The 27,767-nt window shown below is 30.6% G+C and overlaps 1 protein-coding gene across 1 annotated transcript in view; it reads right to left on the reverse strand.

Annotated features, from left to right (window-relative positions):
* Nucleotides 1–27,767, reverse strand: part of LOC113371279 — a 155,533-nt gene that overhangs the window by 114,841 nt on the left and 12,925 nt on the right. Inside the window, exon 4 of the mRNA XM_026611911.1 lies at nt 26,058–26,259. Within this exon, the coding sequence (XP_026467696.1) occupies nt 26,058–26,259 (202 nt within the window). The remainder of the gene's footprint in view (nt 1–26,057; nt 26,260–27,767) is intronic.

A 27,767-nucleotide genomic window follows, 5' to 3' on the forward strand; every position in this document is an offset into this window, starting at 1 on the left:
ACTTCACTTTCTCATTTAGCTTTTCCACGATAATCGTCCAACCAGACGTTTTTTCCTATGTAAGAAATCATCAGGAAATATGATTCAATCCAGTATAAGTCGGAAAAAATAATTTATAGGTGTAAATGGCACATTAATCAAAGCGGCTTGTTTTAGATATAATTATATTATATGATTTTTATTATAAAACCTTCCTGGTATGACATATAATTCTTAATTTATCATTGTACGATATACTGTACAAAAACATAAAAAAGATATCAGTGAAAAAAGAAAGTATTTGCTAATTTTGTTTTGATATACATATATATATATATATATATATATATATATATATATATATTAGACAAAATTTCAGAATAATCTCCAATTTTAGTTCAAGTAGTTAAAGCACTGAAAAACATAACATTAGCAAGCCAAATTTCGGCTAAAACATACTTTTTTTGGAAAGTTAAAAACTTAGGTAAGTAATCATCACCTCTTCTCGCAATAATTACAAATTGAATGTTTTTTTAGATCATTCAAATCGGATACTTCATTCTATCAAAACTCAAAAACTCGATTTGTATTTTCTGCATTCTTTGTTCCGTATCTCCGTAATGGCTGGACCTGCCTTTGCCAAATACTAGTCAGCACATCTACCTATCAATAGAAATCGAATGTTTTTTGAACCATTCAAATCCTTTGATCCGTGCGCCCGAAAACGTGGACGAAAAAATGCGGACATACAAACACACATCAATATTTTCTGAGGTATGCCAAAATGTTCAGAAATCTTCAAACCGTCAAGATATGCATTTTCATTTTCGATTTTCAGCTCATTACTATACCTACCCTACAAGAAGTTAAAAAATATGATCATGCAGTGTTTAATAGTATACAAAAGTAAGGATCATTAATATTATGTTAATATATTTTACGCGTTTGAATGTTTAATAGTTGCCAGTATTTGTAATAATAATAGAAATAACTGCAAATGTTTGCAGATTATCCAGGGGCAATGAGGAGTAAATGTATTCGCATATTACTGCTAGAAGGCACAGGTCATTTACAAAAAATAACATGTTTGTTATAATGCAAAAAAATGTCTAGTTAGGAAATTTTGTAGTTTTTTAAATTTTACTCCGTTTTTTGCGGTTTGACTCTCAATTTTGATTTAAATTCATATTCAGTCTAAGAAGGCATTTGGCAAATACCTAATATATGACGCATACCTAATGCAGCAATTATTTATGAACCTGTGCAATTACATATAGGAGAAACAGCATATTTTATATAGATGCATTCAGTATTTGTTATAACATTATCATAACAATACATATTTATAATTTATACCATTAAACTATTTTAATGTCTGGTATAAAATATTAATAGAAATGCAGAAGAATGCGTGTAATAAAAAGGAAATTGATTGCCATAATCTTAATGACGAATCAGTATTTATTCTCTCGCATATTTTCCACGGTTAATCACACACTCACTTTTCGCAATTCAGTTTCTCGTGCTCTAGTTTCCTATGGAAGTACAAACTGCAACAAGACAAGTTTGATATGAATGCATTTCCCTCCTTTGAAACGCATAACATGCGTATATAAGCAGCGCTCGTGCGGCGGTTCTCGTGCGCGAGCGAACCTTTTCCGAGGCGATTATCTTTACTGCATTATAATGGAAACACAACGTTTAATATTAATTGTAAATGGCGTTTATTAACTTCCCGAAGGAGAAGTTTATGTTTTCATAAAAAAATCCGATTTCCTAATTTTATGTTTTCTCGACGTTTCAAGCCATTCTGAATCGAATGAGACCAAATTCGAAAAAGTATGTATGTGTATGTGTGTATGTGAACCAATTTTTTCCCGTAAATTGACGTTTTTGCCGTAAAACGGCTGGACCGATTTCAAAAATTTAAAAGCCATTTGATGTATCTGCATGAGGACTTGCTTTTATTAATTTCGTTCGACGATCGGCCAAGCAGTTTTTTTTATAAATAGCAGAAAAATGAAAAAAATGGTCCACGTTTTAGCCCGCAATTCTGAATCGATTTTGAAAATTCAAAAACCGTTCGAAAGATATTGATTGGGAATCGTGCTGATTAGTTTTTGGCCGGGCCGTTGTGTTAAAAAAATGTTTTCGACGATTTTTTTTTATATTTTTTTTTTTGACGGTAGATACCATAGTCTTATAGATCATACTAAAATATTACAGTCCTATGACAACTCGTTTAACTTTAAATAATTGTCAAACTTTGCAAAAATTAGCATCGTTTTTTTGGCAAAAACGACTTAACCGATTTCAGAAATTTAAAAGCCAGTAGATGTATCTCGATTAGGATGATCGTTTCTCAGTTTTGTACGACGATCGTCTACATTTAAGTTCATACTACCGAATCGATTTTAAAAAATGAAAAACTTTTCGAATTATTTTAGATGCAAATGACACTGATTAGTTTTAGGTGAAAATCTATCTAGCCGTTTTCTTGTAATTAACTGCCAAAAAAAAATTAAGCCGATTTTTATGGAACTTTTTTGGCGATATATATCATGGTCTTATAGAACTTACTTAAATATTACGGTCTTGCCACAAGTAGTTTAATTTTAAAAACTCATCAAAGTTTGAGAAAATGAGTAGTTTTTTGGCGTTTGTTTAGATTAAAATTAGACCATTTATTTGATATAACGATAGAGTACTTGGTCTTAATCTCATACTAAACCATAAAGTCTTACGGAAACGGTTCAATTATAAAAATTATTGATTTGTGAAAATTTGCTTTTAGATAATAGTCAGAGTTAACGTGTTTGTTCTTTTTCAATTATGTGTAATAAATCCATTAGGAATACTAATATTTTTTATTTATTAAACCATTTTTAGGGTTTTTTTTCCTTAAAATTTTTCCATAATAAAATTTCCAAGTATTTCATCATCTTACAATTCTGATTAAAGCGCCAACTTTTAATGAAAGTTGCCAACAGACTTTAGAACTTTTTTTTCAGAGGAGGGCCATAAAGTCGACCGATTTTGAACATTTTAAATTTCTAGTTCAACAAAAAGTCTTAATTCTTGAAAACTAGGGGCAATTGTGTTAATGTTTTCGATTGTGGTGCTAGAAATGTTATTTCTGATTACGGTCCCAAATTTTAAATGAACAAAATTATTGAAAATTAACTACAGAAACCAAAAAATTGTTATAATGCCATCAAAAGTTGCACTTAAAAGCTCGTTACACTTCCAAACAACGCGAGATAATTTTTTTTGACAGTTAAAGTTGTAAGACAGTTAATATATATATATATATATATATATATATATATATATATATATATATATATATATATATGGCGCTAGTGGGCCATATATTATTAATTAATTAATTCTTGAATGAAATCGCAATAATTTTATTTCAACTCGATAATGACTGTTTATTAATGTCTCAATTGATAAAGATGTTGATATTACATTAAATCAAATCTAAATTTCGATCACGAGAAAACGCTCGTTGGCAAAAAACTCGGTACAATATTTTCGATCGTTTTAAAAAGCGCGACCATAATAATCGATCGTATAAAATCGAAATAATCAGATCGTTATAGCTTGCTTGATGCCAGATCCGAATCAACGTAGCCCAATATAATTTAGTTTTGTCATCAATTGACGTTATTCAACTGACATCTGTCATATGGTGTTCATTCCGCCATTGTCATCAATTGACGTCCTTCAACTTCATATGGTGTTCATTCCGCCATATAACTCCCCTTCAAAAGAAAAAGAGGTATCCGGTAGAAATAAATGAATTTGATTATTAAAATTTGAAGGAGACTTTTTTAGGCTTCATCTTTTTTGGAGGGTCAATCGATAACTCCAAGTTATGTGATTTAAATTCTTGAGATGAGCTTGGTTGACTGTTATCTATTTTAACTGTATATGCTGGTTTTAGTCTGTCAACCGATATGTTCTTATCAGTACCATCCATAGAAATTTTGAACACTTTGTCTGAAATTCTTTCTATAATTTCATATGGTCCACTATATGGAGGCTCAAGTGGTTTTCTAATATGATCTGATCTTACAAATACATGAGTGCATGTATTTATGTCCTTAAGCACAAACATATTGGCTTTATTATGATGAGCTGTGGCTGTAGGTTTAGTATCCCGCATTATTCTTCTGTGGTAGTCCAGAAATGCTTGTGGATCGGATGACAGTTCTTTATTTGTGAAAAACTCTCCTGGTAGTCTCAATGTGGTTCCATAAACCATCTCAGCAGGAGATGCTTTAAGGTCTTCTTTGTATGAAGAACGTAAACCTAGTAAGACTACAGGTAATACTTCGATCCAAGGCTCAGGAGAGCACATTAAAGCTGCTTTCAGAGTTCTATGCCAGCGTTCAACTAGACCATTGGACTGAGGGTGATATGCCGTTGTCCGTATTTTCTTAGCACCTATTGCATTCATTAGTGATTTGAATATAGCTGATTCAAACTGGCATCCTTGGTCGGATGTTATCACACATGGTGTACCAAATCTTGATATCCAGTTTGAAAATAGGGCTTGGACAATCGTGTCTGCAGAAATGTCCTTTAGAGGAACAGCTTCTGGCCACCTTGTAAATCTGTCGATGATTGTTAGGCAATAAGGATATCCATTAATATTCGGTAATTTGATTATGTCAATGTGAATATGCGAAAATCTGTTTTCAGGAATAGGAATATGGATAGGAGTGAGGTGATTATGTTTATGAATTTTGGATTTTTGGCAAGGAATGCATTGACGTGCCCACATGGTTACGTCTTTACCAATCCCAGGCCACACATACCTTCTTCGCAACTCCCTTGAAGTAATCCTTATGCTTGGGTGTGCATTTCCATGTACAATGTCAAAAGCAATTCTGCGAAGACTTTGTGGAAGGTAGGGCTTCACACAATTATCTTGCCTGTTGCAATAAACTGGATACCCCCCTAATGTCAATTTTTGAAGATTAATAGAGGTGTTGCCGTTCAATATAGTTTGCATTTCAACGTCCTTACTCTGTTCTTGCGAAATTTCCTCTTCGGTTAGCTTTGATGGCATTTGAATGGCATTGATCCTGGACAACGCATCAGCAACAACGTTCTGATCACCCTTCACATATATAATATCAGTGGAAAACTGTGATATGTATTCTAGCTGCCGTCGCTGACGATCTGATGCTTTCTCCAGTTTTTGTTGAAATGCGTGTGTGATTGGCTTGTGGTCTGTCTTGATTATAAAGTGCCTTCCTTCTAATAGATATTCAAAATACTTTAAAGCCGCAAAGATGGCTAGTAGCTCGCGATCGTAAGTTGAATATCGCTGTTCAGTAGCTGTGAGCTTTCTGGAAAAGAAACCTATAGGGTGCCATGCACCATTTTCTTCCTGCTCCAGAGTTGCTCCAATGGCTGTTGTGGATGCATCTGTAATTAAATTAATATTTGCTATACTTGAAGGAAAATGAAGAAGAGTTGCATTTGCTAGAGCTTCCTTCAGCTTGCTGAATGCTGATAATGAATTGTCATTCCATTCAATTTGAGTCTTGTCGTTTTTAACTGAGGACTTCACATACTCATAAAGTGGTGCTTGTATATTTGCTGCCTTGGGTATTGATTTACGATAATAGTTTACCATTCCCAAAAATCTTCTGAGTTCTATAACTGTCGAAGGTTTTGGATAATTAATAATTTTCTCTACTCGGTCTGGTGAAGGAGAATATCCTGCAGCACTCAGTTTGTAACCGAGGAAGTTAACTTCATCTTTTCCAAAGGCACATTTCTCTAAGTTTATTGTAAGAGAATATTCCTGTAGCCTCTCAAAAACCAATTGAAGATGACGACGGTGCTCATTCATATCAGTCGACATTACCAGGATGTCGTCTATATAAATGAAAACAAAATTAAAATCTTGGAATATGTGATTGATAAACCTCTGGAATGTCTGGGCAGCGTTTTTGAGTCCAAATGGCATACGTAGATACTCGAAGAGTCCCCATGGTGTGATAATTGCAGTCTTTTGTATATCCTCTTCATGCATGGATACTTGGTGGTAAGCTTTTTCTAAATCTATTGTAGAAAATACTGCTTTCTGATGCAGATTATTGAATACATCTTGTATTAATGGTGGAGGATACCTGTCAGGTAGTGTGTTTGCGTTCAGCCTCCTGTAATCTCCACACATTCTGAATGTGCCATTCTTTTTGGGCACCATATGAATAGGACTTGCCCATGGACTGTTGGAAGGCCTCAAAATGCCCCTATTCAGGAGATCTTGTATCTCGGACCTTTTCTCCGAAGATCTTCCTGAATCTGGAAGCTAATGGTGGACCTGTTGTGGTTATCCTGTGGGCAAAAAGAGATGATTTATTATTGGTGGTTACCTGTGGCTTTGTTATTACGATGTATTGTGCCAGTAAATCCTTGAAAGGCTCTGCCGGGTTGACAGTGGAGATGTTGAATTGCTGTGCCTTGAGTACCTTTCCATCAGAGGTAAGGCCTGTGGTCGAGTCAATCAATCTTCTACCCTTCAAGTCTATTAATAAATTGTAGTTGCTTAGGAAATCAGCTCCTATTATGGCTGTGGCTACATCGGCAACAACAAACTGCCAGTTAAAGCTTCTGCGTAAAGATAAATCCAGCTCCAGAGTTCTCTTTCCATACGTGGATATTCTGCTAGAGTTTGCTGCAAATAGAACTAACTCTTCCTTAGGATGACCATCGGCAAACTTCTGAGCTGGTAAAATGGATATAACTGATCCTGAATCTATAAGAAATTGGATTGCCGTCTTTCTGTCTGATATATGAAGACGGAGCTCAGAGCAGACAGAATTTACTTCACCGTCATGGCAAGCTCCACTTAATGACGGTGAAGTAAGTTTTTTGACTGGTTTAGAGATTTGAGCAGGCAGGGCTCTTCACACTTTGTGGCCTTCTTCCCATATCTATAATGATAGTAGCAAACCGATCCACGTGAAGGTGTCCTGGACCTATGTCGAGAACCACTTCTAGAACTTGCCTGATTGAATTGTTCACTTTTTGATCTAGACTGGTTGAGTTGTGATTCTTGCTGATCATTTCTCTGTCTTTCAGTGTTTACCATTGCCCTTAGTTCCTTAATTTCCTTGACTAATGACATAAGAAGAGTTTCGTGGCGGTCCAGTCTCTGTTCTACTGAAGACTTGTGTGTTGTGGACATCACATGTGATGTGGGGCTACAGTGATCGACTAAAATATCGGCAACTTCCGCCAGGGCTTCCGGACCAAGATGGCGAGAAACTATTAATTGTGGCCGAATATGGTGTGGCAGGCGTTCTGACCACAATTTAATTATGATGTCTTCACTGACCTCTCCCTTAGCCAAATTCATCATTTCTCGTAGGAGCTGTGATGGTTTCTTCTCTCCTAGAGTTAAGTTTTTTAATAGCTTGTCAATTTGCTTACCTCTAGATTCAGACATTCTGCTTAATATAGTGTTTTTGATATATTCGTATTTGCCTGTCATTGGTGGATTACGGAGGACATCCTGGATGAGGCGCAGTGTCTCGAAGTCTAGGGCTTTGAGTACTGCTGTGTACTTAGTATTGTCACTCCTGATCCTAGCAGACTGAAACTCATATTCAATAATTAAAAACCATAGGTCTGGAGAATCTCCATTGAATGGAGTGAGACGGTGATTGTTAAATGCTGCTATATTGTATTGATCAGCATAACTGTCATGTTCATGTTCAGAAACACGAGGACTGCTCGTGTTAAAGATCGCCTCGTGATCCAGATCGATCAGAGATCTGTTGTGCACTGTTTCGTCATTGATGGACGTAGATCGAGTCGACATGTTGATAAAAATTGGTATAATTTACCTTTATTAATTTACTTGTATTTGACAAGTGTTTTCCTTTCTCCGTCTGACGTCACCAATTATGGGTACTAAGACGTTGAGAATGTCTCTTGCTTAATGATTTCACTTACACGTTCGGAGTCACCAATTATGGCGCTGGTGGGCCATATATTATTAATTAATTAATTCTTGAATGAAATCGCAATAATTTTATTTCAACTCGATAATGACTGTTTATTAATGTCTCAATTGATAAAGATGTTGATATTACATTAAATCAAATCTAAATTTCGATCACGAGAAAACGCTCGTTGGCAAAAAACTCGATACAATATTTTCGATCGTTTTAAAAAGCGCGACCATAATAATCGATCGTATAAAAACAATCAGATCGTTATAGCTTGCTTGATGCCAGATCCGAATCAACGTAGCCCAATATAATTTAGTTTTGTCATCAATTGACGTTATTCAACTGACATCTGTCATATGGTGTTCATTCCGCCATTGTCATCAATTGACGTCCTTCAACTTCATATGGTGTTCATTCCGCCATATATATATATATATATATATATATATAATTTTCTTCCATTTAAGTTACCGTATATGCAATTGCTTTCTAATCTACAACTTGTTCTCATCCCACAACGCAACAAAACCTGGTCTAGTTTAAATTATCTAGACGTGGAAATCTACTTAGATTTCTTTTCTTAAACATTTTTACTTATTCTGCATTTTAAAATAATAAAAGGTAGCAGTAAATAAATTATTTTATATAGTTAAAATTAATATCTACTATATATTGAAACCAACTCAGTCGATTTATAAATATCTTTATACTTATATTGAAGTGAATTCGTGTAAATAACGACAAATATTCATAAAGAACATGACTGATAATTGCTTTTATTTTAAACTTTAATATGATGTAAGAGAAATTTATATGAAGTAAGAGAGAATAATTTTGAACAAAATTTAAATTGAAAATTGCTTGTAGACAATTAAGCACTATGATGATACACTGTTTAAACTTCATTAGTTTTTAGCTCTTAACTTAATTTTCAAACTCAAATTCATATTGATGAAATCATTCAATGAACCTTACATATTCATGTACTGATTCATCTTACAATGCTGCAATTTTAAGAATAAGGAAATTTTTGCAAGACGAGTTTGAAACGATCGTTCGATTTCTTTCGTAAATACTCGGTAGGTATAATCTGATAAAATATGAGCAAGGTATTATATGTTGTTCCCATATAACTGGTATGAGTATGGAAAAATCAAGATCACGTGGAAGCTACAGTAGTTGTGCAATGCATAAAAAATACTATACTTGCAATCAATATAATATATCATATGTGAGCTTAATAATTCATGACTGTAAACTAAATGAAAGGTTAAATTTAAGTAGAGACGTCTAATAGCTTTTTAAGTCGACTTGCAGAAATTTTTGTTAATAGTTTTCATAAACTATTAATTAACTTGGTAATATCAATTTAGTAATATCATTTAATTTATGGTTTTATTGCATTTATTTTTAATTACGCAAATTAGATTACTGCTACCATCGTATCTTTGCTCTCGCCTTGTAAGGGCTTAAACTGGACAGAGTCGCTTGGAGTTGCATATACCTTAATACATTATAACCATAATTGTTTAGACAAACAAATAAATGAATTTAAATCTTATAGGACAAAGTTTATTATAATGCTAGCTAATTCATCTTGGTTATAAAATGAACTTTTCGGCTCGCCTGGCAAGTACTTGTGCAGGTTAAAATCGCTAAGCATTTCTTGATTTTTAATCTTCTCACGAAACAAATTAATCGTATTGGAATTTTAAGCCTAAATGAACAAGTTTATTTTAAAGAATTTTTTTGCATTTTTACGACTTTGGGCGACCACGATGTGCATTGCTGAAATATATTTATATTTTTTAAATATAAAAATATATTTATATTTTTAAATCATTTTAACAGAAATTTATAAGTAGAATGACAATTGAAATATGCAAAAAAAATTCAGTTGTTATATATTTTAATTTATTCAATATACACTTATTTTATTCTAAACTTTTAAAGTAGGTACACTAAGGGATCAAAATTATCTACAATATTGATCAATAATTAATAATATTTGTTTTAAATATTTTCGAAGAGTTAATTATTATTGCTATATATTTATCTGTTCATATAATATACAGTGACGATCTCATCGCTCAAAACACTTAAAAATGTTTACATTAAGTAGAAAGGCTCAATGAATCCATCTGAGGATATATTTCTTACGATTGGAATAATGCATATGAAATATATACATTTTTAAATTGAATTGTAAATTTAAACCTTATTTAGTATAAAACAATGCATATTTTTGAAAATCTTGAAAAAAAAATTAAAATTTCGAATTTTGTTTAAACCTAATAAGTAAACTCTAAAAATTATAAATCTTGCTACGGAACCAAACAAAATGCAATAAAAATAGTACTGATTTTTAAAATATCTGATAATTTGATGTGTCTACGCATAATAATAATTTTTGACCACCAAATATATATATTTTTAAATTTTTTCTTTGTATTTCTAAAACTGCTGAACCTGCTTTTTAAAAATTCAATAAATTCTTCATTTTGTCAATACAATTAAAATATTTTTTGAATCATTGAAATCGCGCGCTCTGTTACCTCAAAAACTGAATTATCATTCTTGACACTTTTCGAAACCGCTGGACCTGTCTTCGCCAAAAACTAGTCGCTACCAATCGAATATTTTCTAAATCATCCAAATCGGTTGATCCGTGCTTTCGAAACATACATACATACACACACATATATCCATTTTTGTCAGAGGTATGCCAAAATGTTCAGAAACCTTTGAAACGTAAAGATATGCAAAAAATTTCATTTTTCATTTTTTGATTTTGATTTGGTCATGACTATTTTGAGATTATTGATACACATAAGCACAACATAATAGCAGTTATTATGTTTATTTCCGTGTACAAAATTCTGATATGGTAGCGATTTCCTCGCATATATGCTCGACAGAGTATTATTATACGTCGCTATATAAGTGAAAACAGTGAAAACAATTTCATTCGGACTCATTATAAAGAAAAAACACAAGAAACAAAGAATTAATGCAGGACACACATGACATACGATATGTAGGCGAGACAGTTACCAATTTCACCGTCCACAATAAAATGTGTCAACGCATTGTACGTGTTTTCCTTCTTGTGACTAGAATACCTTCGTCTGTTTTAATAATTTTTTGTACTAGACATTGAAAAATATAAAGGTAATCATATTTAATGAAGAAACAATTCAATTGAAGTATTTACGGTATTTAAATAGCAACCAAGACATTGCATTGTTTTGAAATTTGTATATTGGCCTTGTAAGATTAGTGACTTGATATAATTATTCTAGTCTTGTAACTTATTTTTCTAAGTTCCATACGTATTTATCGTTGAATCTGTGTGACATGTCCTTGCAATAAATTATATATGTATTAAAATATTTAACATTGAATATAAGTTATAATCAATGAAAAGCAATCATTGTTCCTAAATTATTAATATTTTTTTAAGAAATTACTTATAATCAGGCTTTGTATAATGTTTTCATCACTTAAAATCAGGCTTTGTACAATGTTTTCATCACCGTATATGCCAGAGATAAATGTATGTTAGGGTAGAGCGGGGCTTAAAGGTTCGCTACCAATATCTCAAAAACAAGTAAAAACTAGTGGGGTGTATGGCCTTAAGGCAAATTGCTGGAACTTTCCATACCGTAACGAAATGTTTGAGGAATATTAAATGTTTTCAAATAGATTATTATAAATATCGTAACATTGTCTAATATTTATAAGAATTATATAAACTGAATTGCAAAGTTGAAATTATTTGTTTAAGTAATTTAAAACTTTAGTCAGAATTAGAAATAAAATCTGAATTATTTTCGATATACAAAGAATATTTCTTTCTGAAAAAAAAAATTTGAAACTAATTTTTTTTCAAAATCAATTATTTTGTTAATACAAGCAAAAAGTTCTTTGAATCATTTAAATCGAACGCTTAGTTCTATCAAAAACTGCAATTTTTTGCACATTTAGCTCTGTATCTTCGAAATGGCTGGGCCTGCTTTTGCCAAAAACTAACAACCACTTCTCCCAATCATTACTAATTGAATGTTTTTTAAATCATTCAAATCGGATGCTCCGTTCTCTCAAAAACTCGATTTCTATTTTCTGCACTCTTTGCGTTTTATCTTATTGGTCCTACCTTCGCCAAAAACTAATCAGCACTTCTCCCTATCAGTAGGAATCGAATGTTTTTGAACCATTCGAATCGGTTGATCCGTGCGCCCAAAAACGTGAACGAAAAAATGCGGACACACAAAACACATACACACTCTCTCTCTCTCACACACACACACACAAACATCCATTTTTTCTGACAATGAAGTATGCCAAAATGTTCTGAAACCTTCAAAACGTCGAGAAATGTAAAAATTTTCAATTTCCATTTTTGGACGATTACAATAACTTACCCTACGGGAAGTTAATAATAATTTATTAGCAACACTATTTGAAAGTAGAAGGCAAAAGATGTGTAACCAGCACCAACCATGTATGAAAAGCTATAAGTATTTTTGTTGTTGTTAGTTTTTCTGATTGTAAGCACTGTTTTGTTCAGTTTACGAGACCTTAATTTGACTTGTAAGTGTAACCAACCAACTGTACCTTTACCCTGGCAAAGTCGTAAACAACAAAAAATATTTAATAAAATTGTAAGTTTAGTTAAAAAAAAAACAATTTTACAAGACATAAGTTAAAGTATTAGTTATTCCAGCTCTGCTGACAAATATTTGTTTCGAAATGTAGATCAAGCTAGGTTTAATAGAGTTATCTTTGTAAATAATGTGCCCATGAAATTTATATTTTGCATTAGTAGAATAATGCAAAAAAGTATATAATAGCTAATATTCCTTTAAATTGTAATCATAAAATCCCAAACGAAAACTAAGAATTAGTCATTGGATCTCTTTGCCCGCTGGCTGTCCCTTTTTACCCAGTGTATGAGATAAAAAGAGATCATGACAAATTTCTAGAAAATCAGCAATAAAGCACATTTCTATAATTAGGAAATAATTAAGTATTTTACCGAACCGAATTCGATAGTTACTTTGTTTGAAGCGCGTTAGACAGTATAATTACTTCAAGCTAAATTGGACCTTTTTGCTATATATAACATGCGTTTTCCTTAGTAGTATAAAATGTTGTGCAGATACACAAAACAAGAAAAGAATGGTGGCATTACACATTCTAAATATGCATATTATTTACATGACGATATATTACATATTTAAATTTTTGCTAACTATTGCAATTACTTTACAATGCATCTAGCTAGATCTATACCAACATAATCAGATTCATAGCATATACCTTGATTTAAATTACTTTAAAAACGGAACAAAGAAGTTCATATTCCAAAATTAACGGTTCACATGAAGATGATCGTTGAAAGATCTCGTATATTTCATTTTGTACCATTATGTCTACTCATGTACTCTTTTCACTATCTGCATATCAAATTAATATTCGTCATAACAGTACTATAATTGGTAAACAGTATTCTGAATGATTTTACATTATTGCACCAGATAGAAGAAATATGTTATAATAACTGATGTACTCGTATGCTGTCTATTGTAGTTAAATAATATAAATAAAATAATTTATATAAAATGCAAATAAAAAAAACTAATACCTTTTCACTGAAATTAAGCATAAAAATAAAGTTTGGTACCCAGATACTAAACTGGTTTTGACTAGGTACTATACTACACAAAACCTATTTGTATTTGCGATTTTATACCTCTTTGCTGAGCTGTGTATCATAAATTAGTTTATATTTCATATACAAAAAGTTAACGAAAACCTGCTTTAAACAACTGAAAAAGGAAACATTAAGCATGGACTAATAAGCCTAATAAGCCTTTTTAATACATATTACAAAAATTATCTTCATACTATGCTATAGAAATGCGAGGCATCTAATAGTTTCTAATAACTACTTAATAATTACTATTTACTACTACTGACTAATTTATAAATAACTAAATAATACTAACTACAGTAGGTATTACACTTTGGAAAACCAACGGAAAAGCTGCTTTATCAACCTTTCCTGAATTGAATTAATTTCTGAGGCCTCTGGGACGAGCATCTCATTATTATATCAACATTAATTAAACTATATGTTTGATTTGGCCGTCATTGTAAATTTTCATAGGATATTGCAAAATTATTTATAAAGCATTTTTGTGTAAACAATAATATTCATAACGCAAAAAATTTATTAATAAATTATTCTTGCGAAATAATTATGAGCCTTATATGCAAAGGAAATTACCATTTACTGGCAATGAGTTCGTAGAAACTCAATGTATTATGGAATGATGTGGGTGTATTGAAAATTATAGGTTTCCGAGTGAAGATCTTTGACCAGATAAATATTTCATAATTGGCTAACAATTTAAAATAACAAAAAATAAGATTTTAACACATTTGTGGTTTAAAGACTGAAGTTTGAAGTTGAATATAGTTTGTAACATGTAAAAATATTTGCAAAATAGATTTTAATATTTATATATTAAAAATGCGAGTCCACACGAGTTCAAACACCTGCTTTGGACAACTTGATATCGTGCAACAGCGATGTCTATTTTCACTTGAAAATATAGATCAACAAGTAAAGCATAGCATAGTGCCTTGAGGCAAGTTGCTGGAACTTTCCGTAGCAAAATTTATATGTTTAGAAAACCTTTGAGTTTTTTTTGAAAACTTAAGAAAAAAAATTTTAAGAATTTTGAAATTTCTGAATAAATTTGACTTCTTTTTTATTCGCGCTGCTTTACCTGCGTAGAGACAAACGCATTTTTTTGCCCCGTATCTTTGAAACGGCTGGACCTGCCTCTGCCAAAAACTAATAAGTACGTCTTCTTATCAATAGGAATCGAATGTATTTTGAATTACTAAAATTGGTTTATCAAAATTGTCCACGAAAAATTGTCCGCACATACATACAAACACACCTAATACATCTATTTTTTCTGAGGTTTGCCATAATGTTTAGAAACCTTTCAAACAAAAATACATAGATTATTTGTACATAGATTTTTTTGGCACTGTGGTGTGAAATGGCAATGAGTGATATCACACTATGCTTCTCTGAATGAATTTGGAATTTAACTTAACTCACGGACCAGCCCTAGGATTATACTACCTTTATATATTGAATTATATATGTATTATACTATAGGTATAAGTATTACACTATACTTATTATAACCTATCATACATATTATAAGCATTAATTATTTTTGAAAGATGAAATATTTTTAGTGGACAGTTGGTACTAATTGAATGACATGATGGTAAATATTACTGGACTGGATGATATTATATGAAGCGTTTTGATCATAAAAAACAATTTGCTACTACTATTATTCGATATTTTAATTATAAGTATTTTATTCAATTGCTTTAAATGAGTTATTCATGCACAGTTGAGAGTTTTCTCTTGAGATTTAAACTATTTGATTTACGGGAGATACATCAGATCAGCCTATAGCTGCATTAGTTTATCCAGAAAGCAGGTCTCGTTTGCATACCAGTCTCAGGTAATTCAAGAAGACTGTCGTGTCTTCTGCAACGACGGCAGTGACTTTAGAGATAGAGCTAACTGTCTTGCTACTTATTTATTTGAAAATGTGTGATAAAAATCAAAAAGCTATGTATAATTCATTTTCAAAGTGATATTTTCTAAACATAATTGTATTATTCAAAAAAAATCTATTTGGTTTCGAAATTATAATCAATTAAATTAAATATATTTTAAGTTATGATCAAATTATAAAAATCCACTTGTCTAGAATGAACAATCATAGTATAATAATTTATAATGCTTATTTTGTTTCCTAATGCGTAAGATAATGGAGCCCTTGTAAAATATTCTTTTCTTAACTTTTAGTCTATTACTTTAGTCTAAATAACTATTTATTTGATTTATCTTTTGTAAAATTGCTTACATTTTTAACTTCCCGAAGGAGAAGTTTATGTTTTTATAAAAAATCCGATTCGCTTATTTTATGTTTTCTTGACGTCTCAAGCCATTCTGAATGGAATGAGACCAAATTTGGAAAAAGTATGTATGTGTGTATGTGTGTGTGTGTGAACAGATTTTTTGCCGTAAACGGAACTTTTTTCAAAAACTGCTGGACCGATTTCAAAAATTTAAAAGCCATTCGATGTATCTCGATGAGGAACATTCTTTGCCAGTTTTGTACGCAGAAAAGTGAAAAATTTTTTGTTTACATTTTAGCCCTCAACTCTGAATCTATTTTGAAAATTCAAAAACCGTTCGAAAGATATTGACTGGGAATCGTGCTGATTAGTTTTTGGTAGAGATCGGCTGCGCCGTTTTCTTGTAATAAAATGTTAAAAAATTTTTTTGACAATTTTTAATATTATTTTTTCGACGGTAGATACCATAGTCTTCTAGATCATACTAAAATATGATAGCCTTATCTGTGATTACGGCCATACGATAACTTGTTTAGCTTTAAAATTTCGTCAAAGTTTGCAAAAATTAGTATGGTCTTTTTGGCATTTGTCAAAATTAGAACTTTCATCGACGTTTGCTCAAAAACGCCTGAACCGATTTCAGAAATTTAAAAACCATTTGATGTATCTCGATGAGGATTATCGTTTCTCAGTTTTGTGCGCCTATCGGTCGAGCCGTTTCTTTGTAATTCGGAAAAAAGTGTTAAACTTTTCGTCTACATTTAAGCTGATATTACCGAGTCGATTTTAAAAAATCAAAAATGTTCGAAAGATATTAGTTGGGAATGATACTGATTAGTTTTAGATGAAAATCTACCGAACCGGTTTCTTGTAATTAACTGTTGAAAAAAAAATTTAAGCCGATTTTCATGGAACTTTTTTTGGCGATATATATCATGGTCTTATAGAACTTACTGAAATATAATAAATTATCTAACTTGTTTGCCTCCTAGACGTCTGAATTTAACTTGCCTATGTGGTAAAAAGAATCAGGTTACAAATTCTTAAAAAAACAGTAAAAAAAACACATTTCTACAATGGCGAAGTACTTTGAAGTTTAACTGATCATAGTCAGATAATTGTTCTTAATTTGATATTATATGTGTTATTTGTTGTGATATAATTGGTTTGATTTATACAATATAATTACTCAAAGTGAATTTAGGACTTTGTGACCTGTCCTGCTCTATATACTTGATTTATATTCATTTCAATTAATAAAATTATAGCTGCAATTAGTTTGCTATGAGCGAGATTAATTTTGTTGTCATTCTATTGGATAGTCTTATTGCTCATTCTGTATTATAATGAATTATTCATATAAACCATATCCATCAATTGAGTTTCATACTATTTCAGAGGGTTTGTTATATACTCCTTCGATATAAGCGCTTACTTTTTTATTCTTATGTTTTTATATTTCAACAGCAATTAGAACTACGTTACACATTTTTATTCTACAATGTCAAGCGGAAATATGGTATCGTACTGTTTAGTATCAATTATGAGGTTGGGATTCACCTCAGAAAGTTTGGAAAAATGCCACGATATCGACTCCCAATTGGATTTTAAATAACAAATAAGTTCACGAGCTCCTTTATTATTGAGTTCGAGGTGGATCCACCGGCATTGCGATGGGAGAGCTAATTTCTACTCGGTTTTATAATTTACTAGACTGCGTTCGTTTACGTTTATGTGCTCAAGGTCGCACGCTATTAGGGACAGATCCACGTTGACCGTGTACAACGCCGGTTGATACCGTTTGTATTTTGCTTTGCTAATGAGGACGGATTTCACTGGGAACTTTTGATTGAAATTTATGTGTACTTCATATGTATACCTATGCTTAATACAACATATATTAAAAATTTTCTTTTGAGAAATTACGCCAAAAGTTGATTATTCAAAATATTATACTAAACAATATATTTCCCAAAACATGAAAACTGAATAATATTGGAATATTTATATTAAGATGAAAAACAGTAAAATGTCCATAATGAGTGCGTCGAATTAGTTCAATACTCTTGTGCTAATTATTATAATTTTCTCTCATCCAGAAACGAATCATCTTCATATATGATTTTGTAAACCAAGGTGCTTTGTTAATATGATAATTCATTATTACTAACGTATAATATACAAACTACGCAATGCTTTTGATTATTCACCCCTTACATTGTTTTAGATATTAATTGTTATTCATTGTTATCAACGGTTATCATAATAACATTTGTATGTTACGTAAAATATCCTATTACTTATTTCTCCTAACTATACGAAATCTTTGTTGTATTGTATTACTAACATATCTGCACTCACACAAGTTAAGTAGCTTACTCATAAAATTGTGCAATATCTTAAAATGCATTAAGCATCCCTACATAACAATATTATATGAAGACTTCTAATAATGAAAAAAAAGTTGTCGCAATTGTGTAAATTTTATCTTGATCTAACGTCAAATATTGTAAAAAATCAATTAAAAGAATAATCAATATCAATAGTTTTTGTTTGAAAATTTACCGATCGGCGCTTCAACATTTTATTTGGTGGCAGCGGATCCAACAAATATTGGTGGCAGCGGTAGGATTCAACAAAAAATGATATTGACATAGTTTTGTGCTAGCGGTAGTGACCACTGAGGATGGATTTCACTAGGAACTTTTGATAGAAGTTTGAGTGTACAAAATAATTTAGTGCAGAGCAATGAACTATAAGTGAAATGTATTAGTATATGAACGTACATAATTTGTATTTATTTATATATCTATTTTTTCATATTACGAAGCGAAGTTTGTTGAACTAAGTATTTGAAATTACAAAAAGGAATTCATATCGCTATTAAACGCTAGTTTAAAATAATTCTAAATTATTATAAATGATTTCGTAGTCGTTGTTTTGAATATAAAATACAAAACTTTTAAATATAAGATTGAATTTGATTTCCTTCTGAATATATTTTAAAAGACGTCATTGAACTTATTAATGTTCATATTTTTTAATATGTTGCAGGTTAATCATTCAATCAATGACTAACAGATTTTACGTGGGATATTATTTTAATATGCAGACGAAATAAATAAAAATATTAGTTGCAAAGCAAATAACCGCATAATTAGATAATAAAATCAAGTTTCCTTAAAGAGACAACATACATTTTTTAAAGTTCATTGTCACTGTCAAAATCATACGATACTGTTCTTTAGTAATATTTCAGAATTGGTATCAAATCAAAGTTTAAAATCATTTTGCTTCATAAATGTATATAAATGTTTTTGGGAATGATTGGTTTTTATACCGCATTATTCATTTTATTTCATAAAACTTACTTCCGTATTGAATAAAACTCAGCCGCATTTTTACCTTTCCGCACCATATAAAAAAATATTTTTATTTTTTTGCGTGACAATATGTAAATCTGAAATTAATTTCAATATGCTACATGAATAGGTTAGACGTTAGAAGAATGTAATAACAAATCTGTATTTACAAAAGTTTTGTAAATTTTACATAATAAACTAAGATTGATGATCGCAAATACGTCGTAGGTTATATCATCTCATCGCCAATTCATTTAAGATTAAAAGTCATTCGACATTATGGAATTCGATTTCATAACGGGTATCAAGAATCGATTTCGCCGAATTAGCATGCTCTGATCGAAGTTGACAAAGCCGCTATTTGCAATACGAATATAATCCGGTTGATTGACATAGTCGCTAATTACTAATACTAACTGCAAATTTTTATATATAAGGATTAGTAAAAATGATTGAAATTCATTTCGAATAACTGGAATGACGACGTGACTAACACATTCGTCCAGGGACTTAATAACATATTTGAATTTATAATAATTATGAGCATTTGATGGACTTAAGCTTATTCAGAAAGTCGAGAAGTGGTTGCCAAGGGATTCATCGTATGCCACTGTATTTCATTTGTATTTTAGCCACTCTTTGCTTCGTATCTCTATAACGGCTGGACCTGCCTTTGCCAAAAACTAATCAGCAATCTCCCTATCAATAGGAATTGAACCGTTCAAATCCGTTGATTCGTGCGCCTGAAAAGGTGGACGAAAAATTGTATCCATACATACATACACATACACACAGACATACACACATATCCATTTTTCCTGAGGTGTGTCAAAATGTTCAGAAACCTTAAAAACGTGAAGAAATGTAAAAATTTTCAATTTCGTTTTTTGGACGATTACAATAACTTACCCTACAGGAAGTTAATAATTGATTTAAACAGTTAAATATTTCTTATCATGTACTCGTCAAAGTAGAATCCATGTGGAATCAATCAATTCTTTACGTAACCAAATCAAGTAACAATCGATGACAAGTCGTTTAATGACTACCTTTTAACTTACGAGCGCACTGATCTTAATTAAAATTCACAGATGTCTATAACCACTAAAATTATATTGACAAATTCGCGATTGAATTGAGAAATTTAACTGTTGTATTAAATAAGTCTATTAAAGTCGTACAGTTAAAATTCGATCCAAACAACAACAATGTTGCGAATAGTTACTTCCTTAAAAAGCAATCAGCTCCGGTGACTGTATCTCTACAACACGTATGTGGATTCTGATTCTGATATACCGTTATTGCATTTACAACAACTCAACGACGGATACTTAAATGACGAATGAGATTTACATCGTGGCGTATGTAAACGAACATATACGTGAATTATATGAGCCAATAAAGCACGACAGAATTCATATATGGTGTACTGCCATCGGCACAAATGCCACAGGGAAAAGGACTTTGCTCAGAATGAAGTACAAAAATCTATGATGAAGATGCTGTTAAAACCTTCTTGATAATACTTATTACTACGAACTCTTACCTTGGTAACTTTTCGGTATCCTCAGTATCCTTCCAGCGTTCCTACCACTTCTGGCACGCGCTATCCTGGCGGTGACGTCAGCATGGTTAGGTAAATGTCTGCACAACATTTCGGCCACTGGATTGTCATTGATTCTGACTAACTTGGGCAAAGAATATCTTTCCACAAATACTGACAAAGGCAGAGGTTTATCCCACCTCAGTTCTCCGAGAGGGTCTTCGCTTGTAACAGCACCACCGTGTTGCGATGTTTTTGACCTTGAGAAGAAAACAAAATATGAATTAATAATGAAGTTCTAAACTTTAATCTTGATTTGCACTTATAAATTGATAAGAAAAACTTAAAAGATATAATAGGAAGAGCGTCTCTTAATTATTTAATTTTAATGGTTATTTAAGCCTGGAGGAACGAATGCCGCCATACACGCAGCATAACGTAACCAGAAGTATTTTGGGCTTTTCTTTCTATAATTTTCAATTTGCGCACAATGAAGTTAGAAAACTAATTTGACGATATTAGACGAATTCCATTATATTCAAATAGTGCAGTAAACAAACGTTTTACATTTTATGCATTTCGGTAAAATTGGGTTTTATAGTGCTCAACATAAGCTTTAAAATGAGTGCTGTTACAAGTTTTTCGCGCGTAAAATGAGTGATGCTATCATGCAAGTAAGAAGCATATACGATGTTTTTTTCTTTTAAATCATATGGTTTAATGAGCGCCATTTCCACTAGAATTAAAGTAATTCACATTCCATCAAGAATTCACTTCATTATAGAAATTTTGATGGATTCTAGCAGATTCACTACTTTAGTACAAACTATTTTCAGAAAACTCACGATTTTATAAAAACTTTTTTTTCCTCATTTTACACGCGAAAAACTTGTAACAGCACTCATTTTAAAGCTTATGATGAGCACTATAAAACTCAATTTCACCGAAATGCATAAAATGTAAAACCTCGACACTAGATGGCTTTAAATACAACAATTAAATCTTAAACGAAAAAAAAACGACTTTGCTCTTTCAAATCTTGCTTAATATTTTTTCTAGAACACTTTATGTAATACCGATTTATTAAGATTTTTATTGACATTATTTCGTTCATTACATGATTTTCGTTAAAATGTATATTTTAGGATATATTTGCAAAAAAACGAAGAAAAACGTCAAAAATATATGAATCTTTAGTGGCCAGTAACTTGAAAAGTATTAGTTTTTTGAAAAACTATGAATTTTTTTCTTATGATTAGTTCTTTTATCGATTTCCGACGTTATTTTGAAAAAATGTAATTACACAATTGAGAAGGGGTGTCATCCCCCCGGGGGGTGATGGCGCAACCCGAATTGTTTTCACTTTTGAACTTGAGGGTAAGATGAACCTAATTCCAAAATTTCATTCAATTCGGAGCACAGTAAAAAAATTCAGAGGTTATACCCTTTTTTCCTCTCCGTTTATTGCACTATTATAACATTAATTATGCAACATCTCTCGCTTTGGGTGGGCATAGTTTAAGGATGGTTTTAGGTAATGCACTTGTTCGTTAAAGGTTTAAAAGAATTTTCGTCTAGTAAAAATTGCACAAACATATTAAAAATGGACAATTGTTAGTATCAAATTCTGGAATGTTCATTTTCAATGGGGATAGAGGGGGCCCAAAAGTCAGCGGGTGAAATGATTCGCCACTATTATTTCAAAAGCAAGTAAAGTAAAAAAAAATAACAATAATTTGATAGTAGAGGATAAAAGATGTGTAACCACCTATTACCATAATTTTTCACCAGATCGCCGTCAGGAGTAAAACTATTTTTGTCTTTGATAGTTCTTTTTGTTTTGAGCTCTGTTAATTAGTTTATTATACCTAAATAATTTTCTTAAGTATTACGTTAATTATTTCTTTCATAAGAATTATGGTTATTTTTTAAAATGGATTCGATAGGTTTTCTATTTTAACTATAAAATCTCCTCTAAATTGAAAATGATACATTGGATCCCATGGGTCTAAAGGGCTAGATGACAAGTTTTATGAAAATGGTAAAATAATAAATACACGTATCTATAATTAGGACTTAACTGGGAATTTTACTGAACATAGTTTTATAGTTGTTTGTTTGACATACATTATGTGTTGTAATATATAGTTTATTTGGTTTGGATAGTATATTTAATGAAAGTCAAATTGGACCTTTGTGTCTCGTCCTACCCTAGAAATACTATATCATGGAATATTATTTCTATAAATTGATATTAATTCTATCAATTATATTCATAATTATTAAATATTAATTAGGAAATATTACATCGTTGTTTCGAAAATAAACAGTTAAATTAAAGATATTTTTAGAAAATATTATCTCAGATCATCACCTCAGTAGAAATACATCTGAGCTGGAGATTCAATTTAATGAGCTGGACATTTAATTTGATTTAATACAAGCTATATATTTAAACGTGTAGCCAATGTTAAAAATGTTGCGAATAATATGAGCTGTATATGAGACGACAGATATTAGATTTACATGAATTTTCCATATTACTAAATGTGCGATGAATATGAGCTATATATGAGACGCTGATTATATGTTTTACATATGATTTTTCCATATTGCTGAATGTGGGCTATATATGATATGCTGAATATGAGTTTTACATGGTTTATTCATATTTCTGAATATAGGCTGTATATGATAGCACTAATATTGTGGGATTCAGAATATAAAATTATTCACATAAAAATCATTTAAGATTTTGCTAATAAAGAACGAATGTGGAATATGATTTTTCTTGTATTGCTCAATCGCCATGGAAAATATGGTTTCTTATTTTGTAGAATCGGTATGCAATAAATAAACATACTTCTTTGTAAAATTTGCACTTATAGATTAGGTACTCAAATATTATCTCCAGAAGTTTAGAGGGCTTATAAATTTCTCTTTGGAAATTTATGTAGTAGTCGTATGCACTTACATATGTTTGAATATTAACATAATTTAAAGATTTCTTTGAAAGTTTATGTAGTATTTCTTGATTCAGATATCGATAAATATAAAAATATATGATATAAAGATACACTATTAACAAAATATTACTATTAACAAAAGGTTTTGAAAGTCAGCTAACAAATTCAGAAAAATAACTCATTACCGAATTCAGAAAAATAACTCATTACCATAAAAATATTTTTATAGATTTAGAAATATTTTATGTAACTAGATACTTCTATATCAACCAAGTATAACGATATATTCGCTACATTTATATATTTGTTGCAAATTTACTTTCTTGTCATACACACTTTTACATACAAATTGCAAAAATTGTTTCATAATATTCTTCACGTTAATAAATAAATAACAGCAAATCGTCTAACAAAACTTTCATTGCAATATATACTTAAAGTGTTTACCCAACTTTACGGATTTGTATATTTAACTTATATAACGCGAGAATTGTATCTGTTTAATAAGAGTTGGCAAAGAGAAATATACAGAACTCCCTGAGGAAACAATACTTATAGACATATAATCAATAGTTTTTTTCTTTAACAAAATTGATCTGAACATATCATTAAAATAGTATATTATCATTATTCTGAAAGCGTTGTTGGAGAAACAGGGAATGTGATCCAATAAATGTATAGGATCATTTATGCAGCTTTTACTTTATAAGTATTTTATTTTCTATTTGAGTCGCGAGCGACCTTGTTCTATATGTAGATCTGCGATAGTTGTCGATAGTTTATAATCGTGATACGATTGTCAATCAGAGATCAAGAATTGAATACGTATTTTTATTGACAACGACTGTTCCAGGAAAGTGTTTTCAATGGAATTTAAATTTGATACATGCAGAATGATGAGATTCTTCATATCGACACATCGGATACAAGCAATACAATTTATTATAATCATGTAATATCATCCTTAATGAGTTTTTGGTCTTTCTTACTCATACGTTTGATTTTGGTAAAAAGTACTCAATATACTCGATACTAATAATGAGTTAATTAAATTGGTTATAATTTTACTACCAAAAAAATAAACGTAATATTTTTTTGTTATTTTTGTTAACAAAATATGAACAAAATTTAAAGTTACTTGTACAAATATGAAAAATTAACATCACATAATTAATATTATGTGTATTGTAGTAAAAATTCTTATAGACATGAGAAAATAAAAAAAGTAATTCTGGAAACCACTGATTCAATATCACTTTTTTATATCTACTTACAATTAATGAAGGCATTATTGAAAAGTGAAGTTAATTACAAAGTTTATTAAATATCATTTGTATTTATTTAATTTAAGTATTAAGTGCACAAAGGTCCAATTTGACTTTGCATAATTATATTGTGAAAAACCAAACCATTTATATCACAACAAATAATACATATCAAACAAACATCTATCTGACTAAGTTCAGGAAATCTCACAGCTAATGAAACATTTTAGAAATATGTTTTTTGCCGTCTTTAAAAAATTTGTTAGCTGGTTCTTTTTACCTCATAGGCAAAGTAAAATGAGAAGACCAGTAGGCAAACATGTTCAATGTCTTATTTTTAATTTTAAAGAGATTTAACAAAATAATAGCTACATTATTCAACCAATGTAAAATATAAATTTCATTGGTACATTCATTACAGAGATAATACTGTATATAAGATTGATCTAATATTTCGTTAGAAATAATAACCAGAAGAGTTATTATAATAATTATCTATTCAATTTATCTCCTTTAAAATTGCTTTTTTAACTTAATTCACTTCTTTATTCACTTTTTTTTATTGTTAACATCTTTGTCAGGGTAAATGTTCACTTGGTTCTTTTACCCTACCCATGTGCTGGTTTTTGTAGAGGCTATATGAAGAATACTGTTGAATCTAATTCGAAATTAACAATACATTTCATTAAACAATTTTTCATAAAACAATAGTCTCGTAAACTAAACGGTGCTCACAACCAAAACACCAACAATGAAAGAAAATACTTTTGTTATAAATTTTCAAACATTGCCGTTTACTTCTTGATAGCAAGGTCGTAAAATCAAAGTGATGTCTGGTTATATTTTACATTGTTTCCCTTTTTTGCCAATATTGTTGGTAAAAAGTTTTTAACTATACTTATTTTTGAGATATCGGTAGTGAACCTTTTTATGATATACACCAAAAAATCTAATAATTACAATGAATATCTATACAAGGCTAGTGATCTTACCCAGAACTAGCTGTCCTGAACTTGGAACTACCTCCACTTGAAGCGGTCATAGATTTTTTCTGATCGGGATTAGATTCCAAGGAATTTGAATGGTCGCTCCTTGATCCACCATCAAATGGAGACAGTTTCTTAATTATCGATAATGCTGATGCCCGTTTCGAAGAATCGTCTTTTGCAGGCGCATTTTCCACATCGACGATTACTGGAAACAAATTAAAATATTTCAATAGATATAATTTTAAGTATCATAGTTGATGGTTCTGACTTTTATCTTAGAAATGTATCGGCATAATTCTTATTTCTATAGTTATAGTGTTAAATTACAGAAGAGTTTAAACGATGTCATCTCAGCATCTCACTTATCCTCAATTTGAAAGACTTACAGTAAAATATAAAGATTAAATGATCGTTTATTATATCTATTTTTTTTCTCAGACCAAATAAAATTTTGTTTACAATTTTTATAGTCAACATATAACCCTATAGAAATCATATATTCATTCAACTATTGACACCAACATTTGATTATTTAACCATAAATTTTTCTTTCTTTTATGAGATCTTTTTTATGAAATTGAGTAATTATTTTTCTGTATTTAGAACGTTTGAGCATATAATATTTTAGATGTTTTTAACACCAATCCTGGAGCTATAACTAATTTGAAAATACAAAATCTTTTATACATGTATACAAATATAAAGTTTATTTTTAACATTTCTTCTTCGTGAATAATTATAATTCTGAAAAGGATATTTTTTATGTATATATGAATATAATTTTTCAGGCAATAGTAAGAATTTATTTTTTTAATTTTCCTTCCTCAATATTTTTACAAAAAATTTGAAAATACGTTTTGATTCGATTAATTAAATAGTTTCCGAAAATGTTTGTGTCAGAAAGAAGTTCGTACTGTATATAACAGCAAAAAAAATCATTAAACGGTTTCTTTAGTACCGGTCGAAACTAAAACTTTATAAGCAGGAACAATAAGATATTTTTTTAATAGAAACGCCAACTAGGTATTAGAAAATAATTACTTCTAACAAAAACTTGTGGAATTCAAGAAATGCACGCCCTAGATCAGACTGTAGTGAAAAACCGTAATTGGTAGAGGAGATATATGTAGAGGAGTGAACTGAGGAATAGAGAAATCAGTCGCTTGTTTTTCTATTGTAAATATTTTTGCAGAATCAGAAGTTATTCAACAAAATTTGAAAAAGACAATTTAACTTTTTTTATGTCGTTTCAACGAGCTTAGTTTTGTTTAATTGTTTTTTTATAATTGGCTCAAATGAATAAATTTTATTTAGAACTATGACAAATTCAAATTTACCTTTCCAAATCATACTATTTTTATAGAATTTTTAATTCTAACATGGATTATCTAAAATCATGATCATCTATATGGATTTGTATTTTTATTTAATTGTAAGATAAAAGCTGTTGTACTGTATTTATTGCAACATTTGAATCCACTTAGGGTATCATGAATATATTCTATTCTTTTTAATTCTCTCGATATTTTTTTTAAAATATGTGAGCGTGTCCAATTGCACAATTTCTAGAGGTAAAAATTTGAGTATTGAAAAATCTTATAGTCAAATTTCAGACTTTGATACTATATTGTATTACGACATTGCGTTTCAAGTATATTATTTTAGTAGTTATTCTAAATAGACTATGAAAATATATAATTACGAGTTACATTT

This window comes from Ctenocephalides felis, unplaced genomic scaffold, assembly GCF_003426905.1.
Source record: "Ctenocephalides felis isolate EL2017-DRISC unplaced genomic scaffold, ASM342690v1 CF-g0.4_SCAFFOLD_01492, whole genome shotgun sequence".
Taxonomy (NCBI): domain Eukaryota; kingdom Metazoa; phylum Arthropoda; class Insecta; order Siphonaptera; family Pulicidae; genus Ctenocephalides; species Ctenocephalides felis.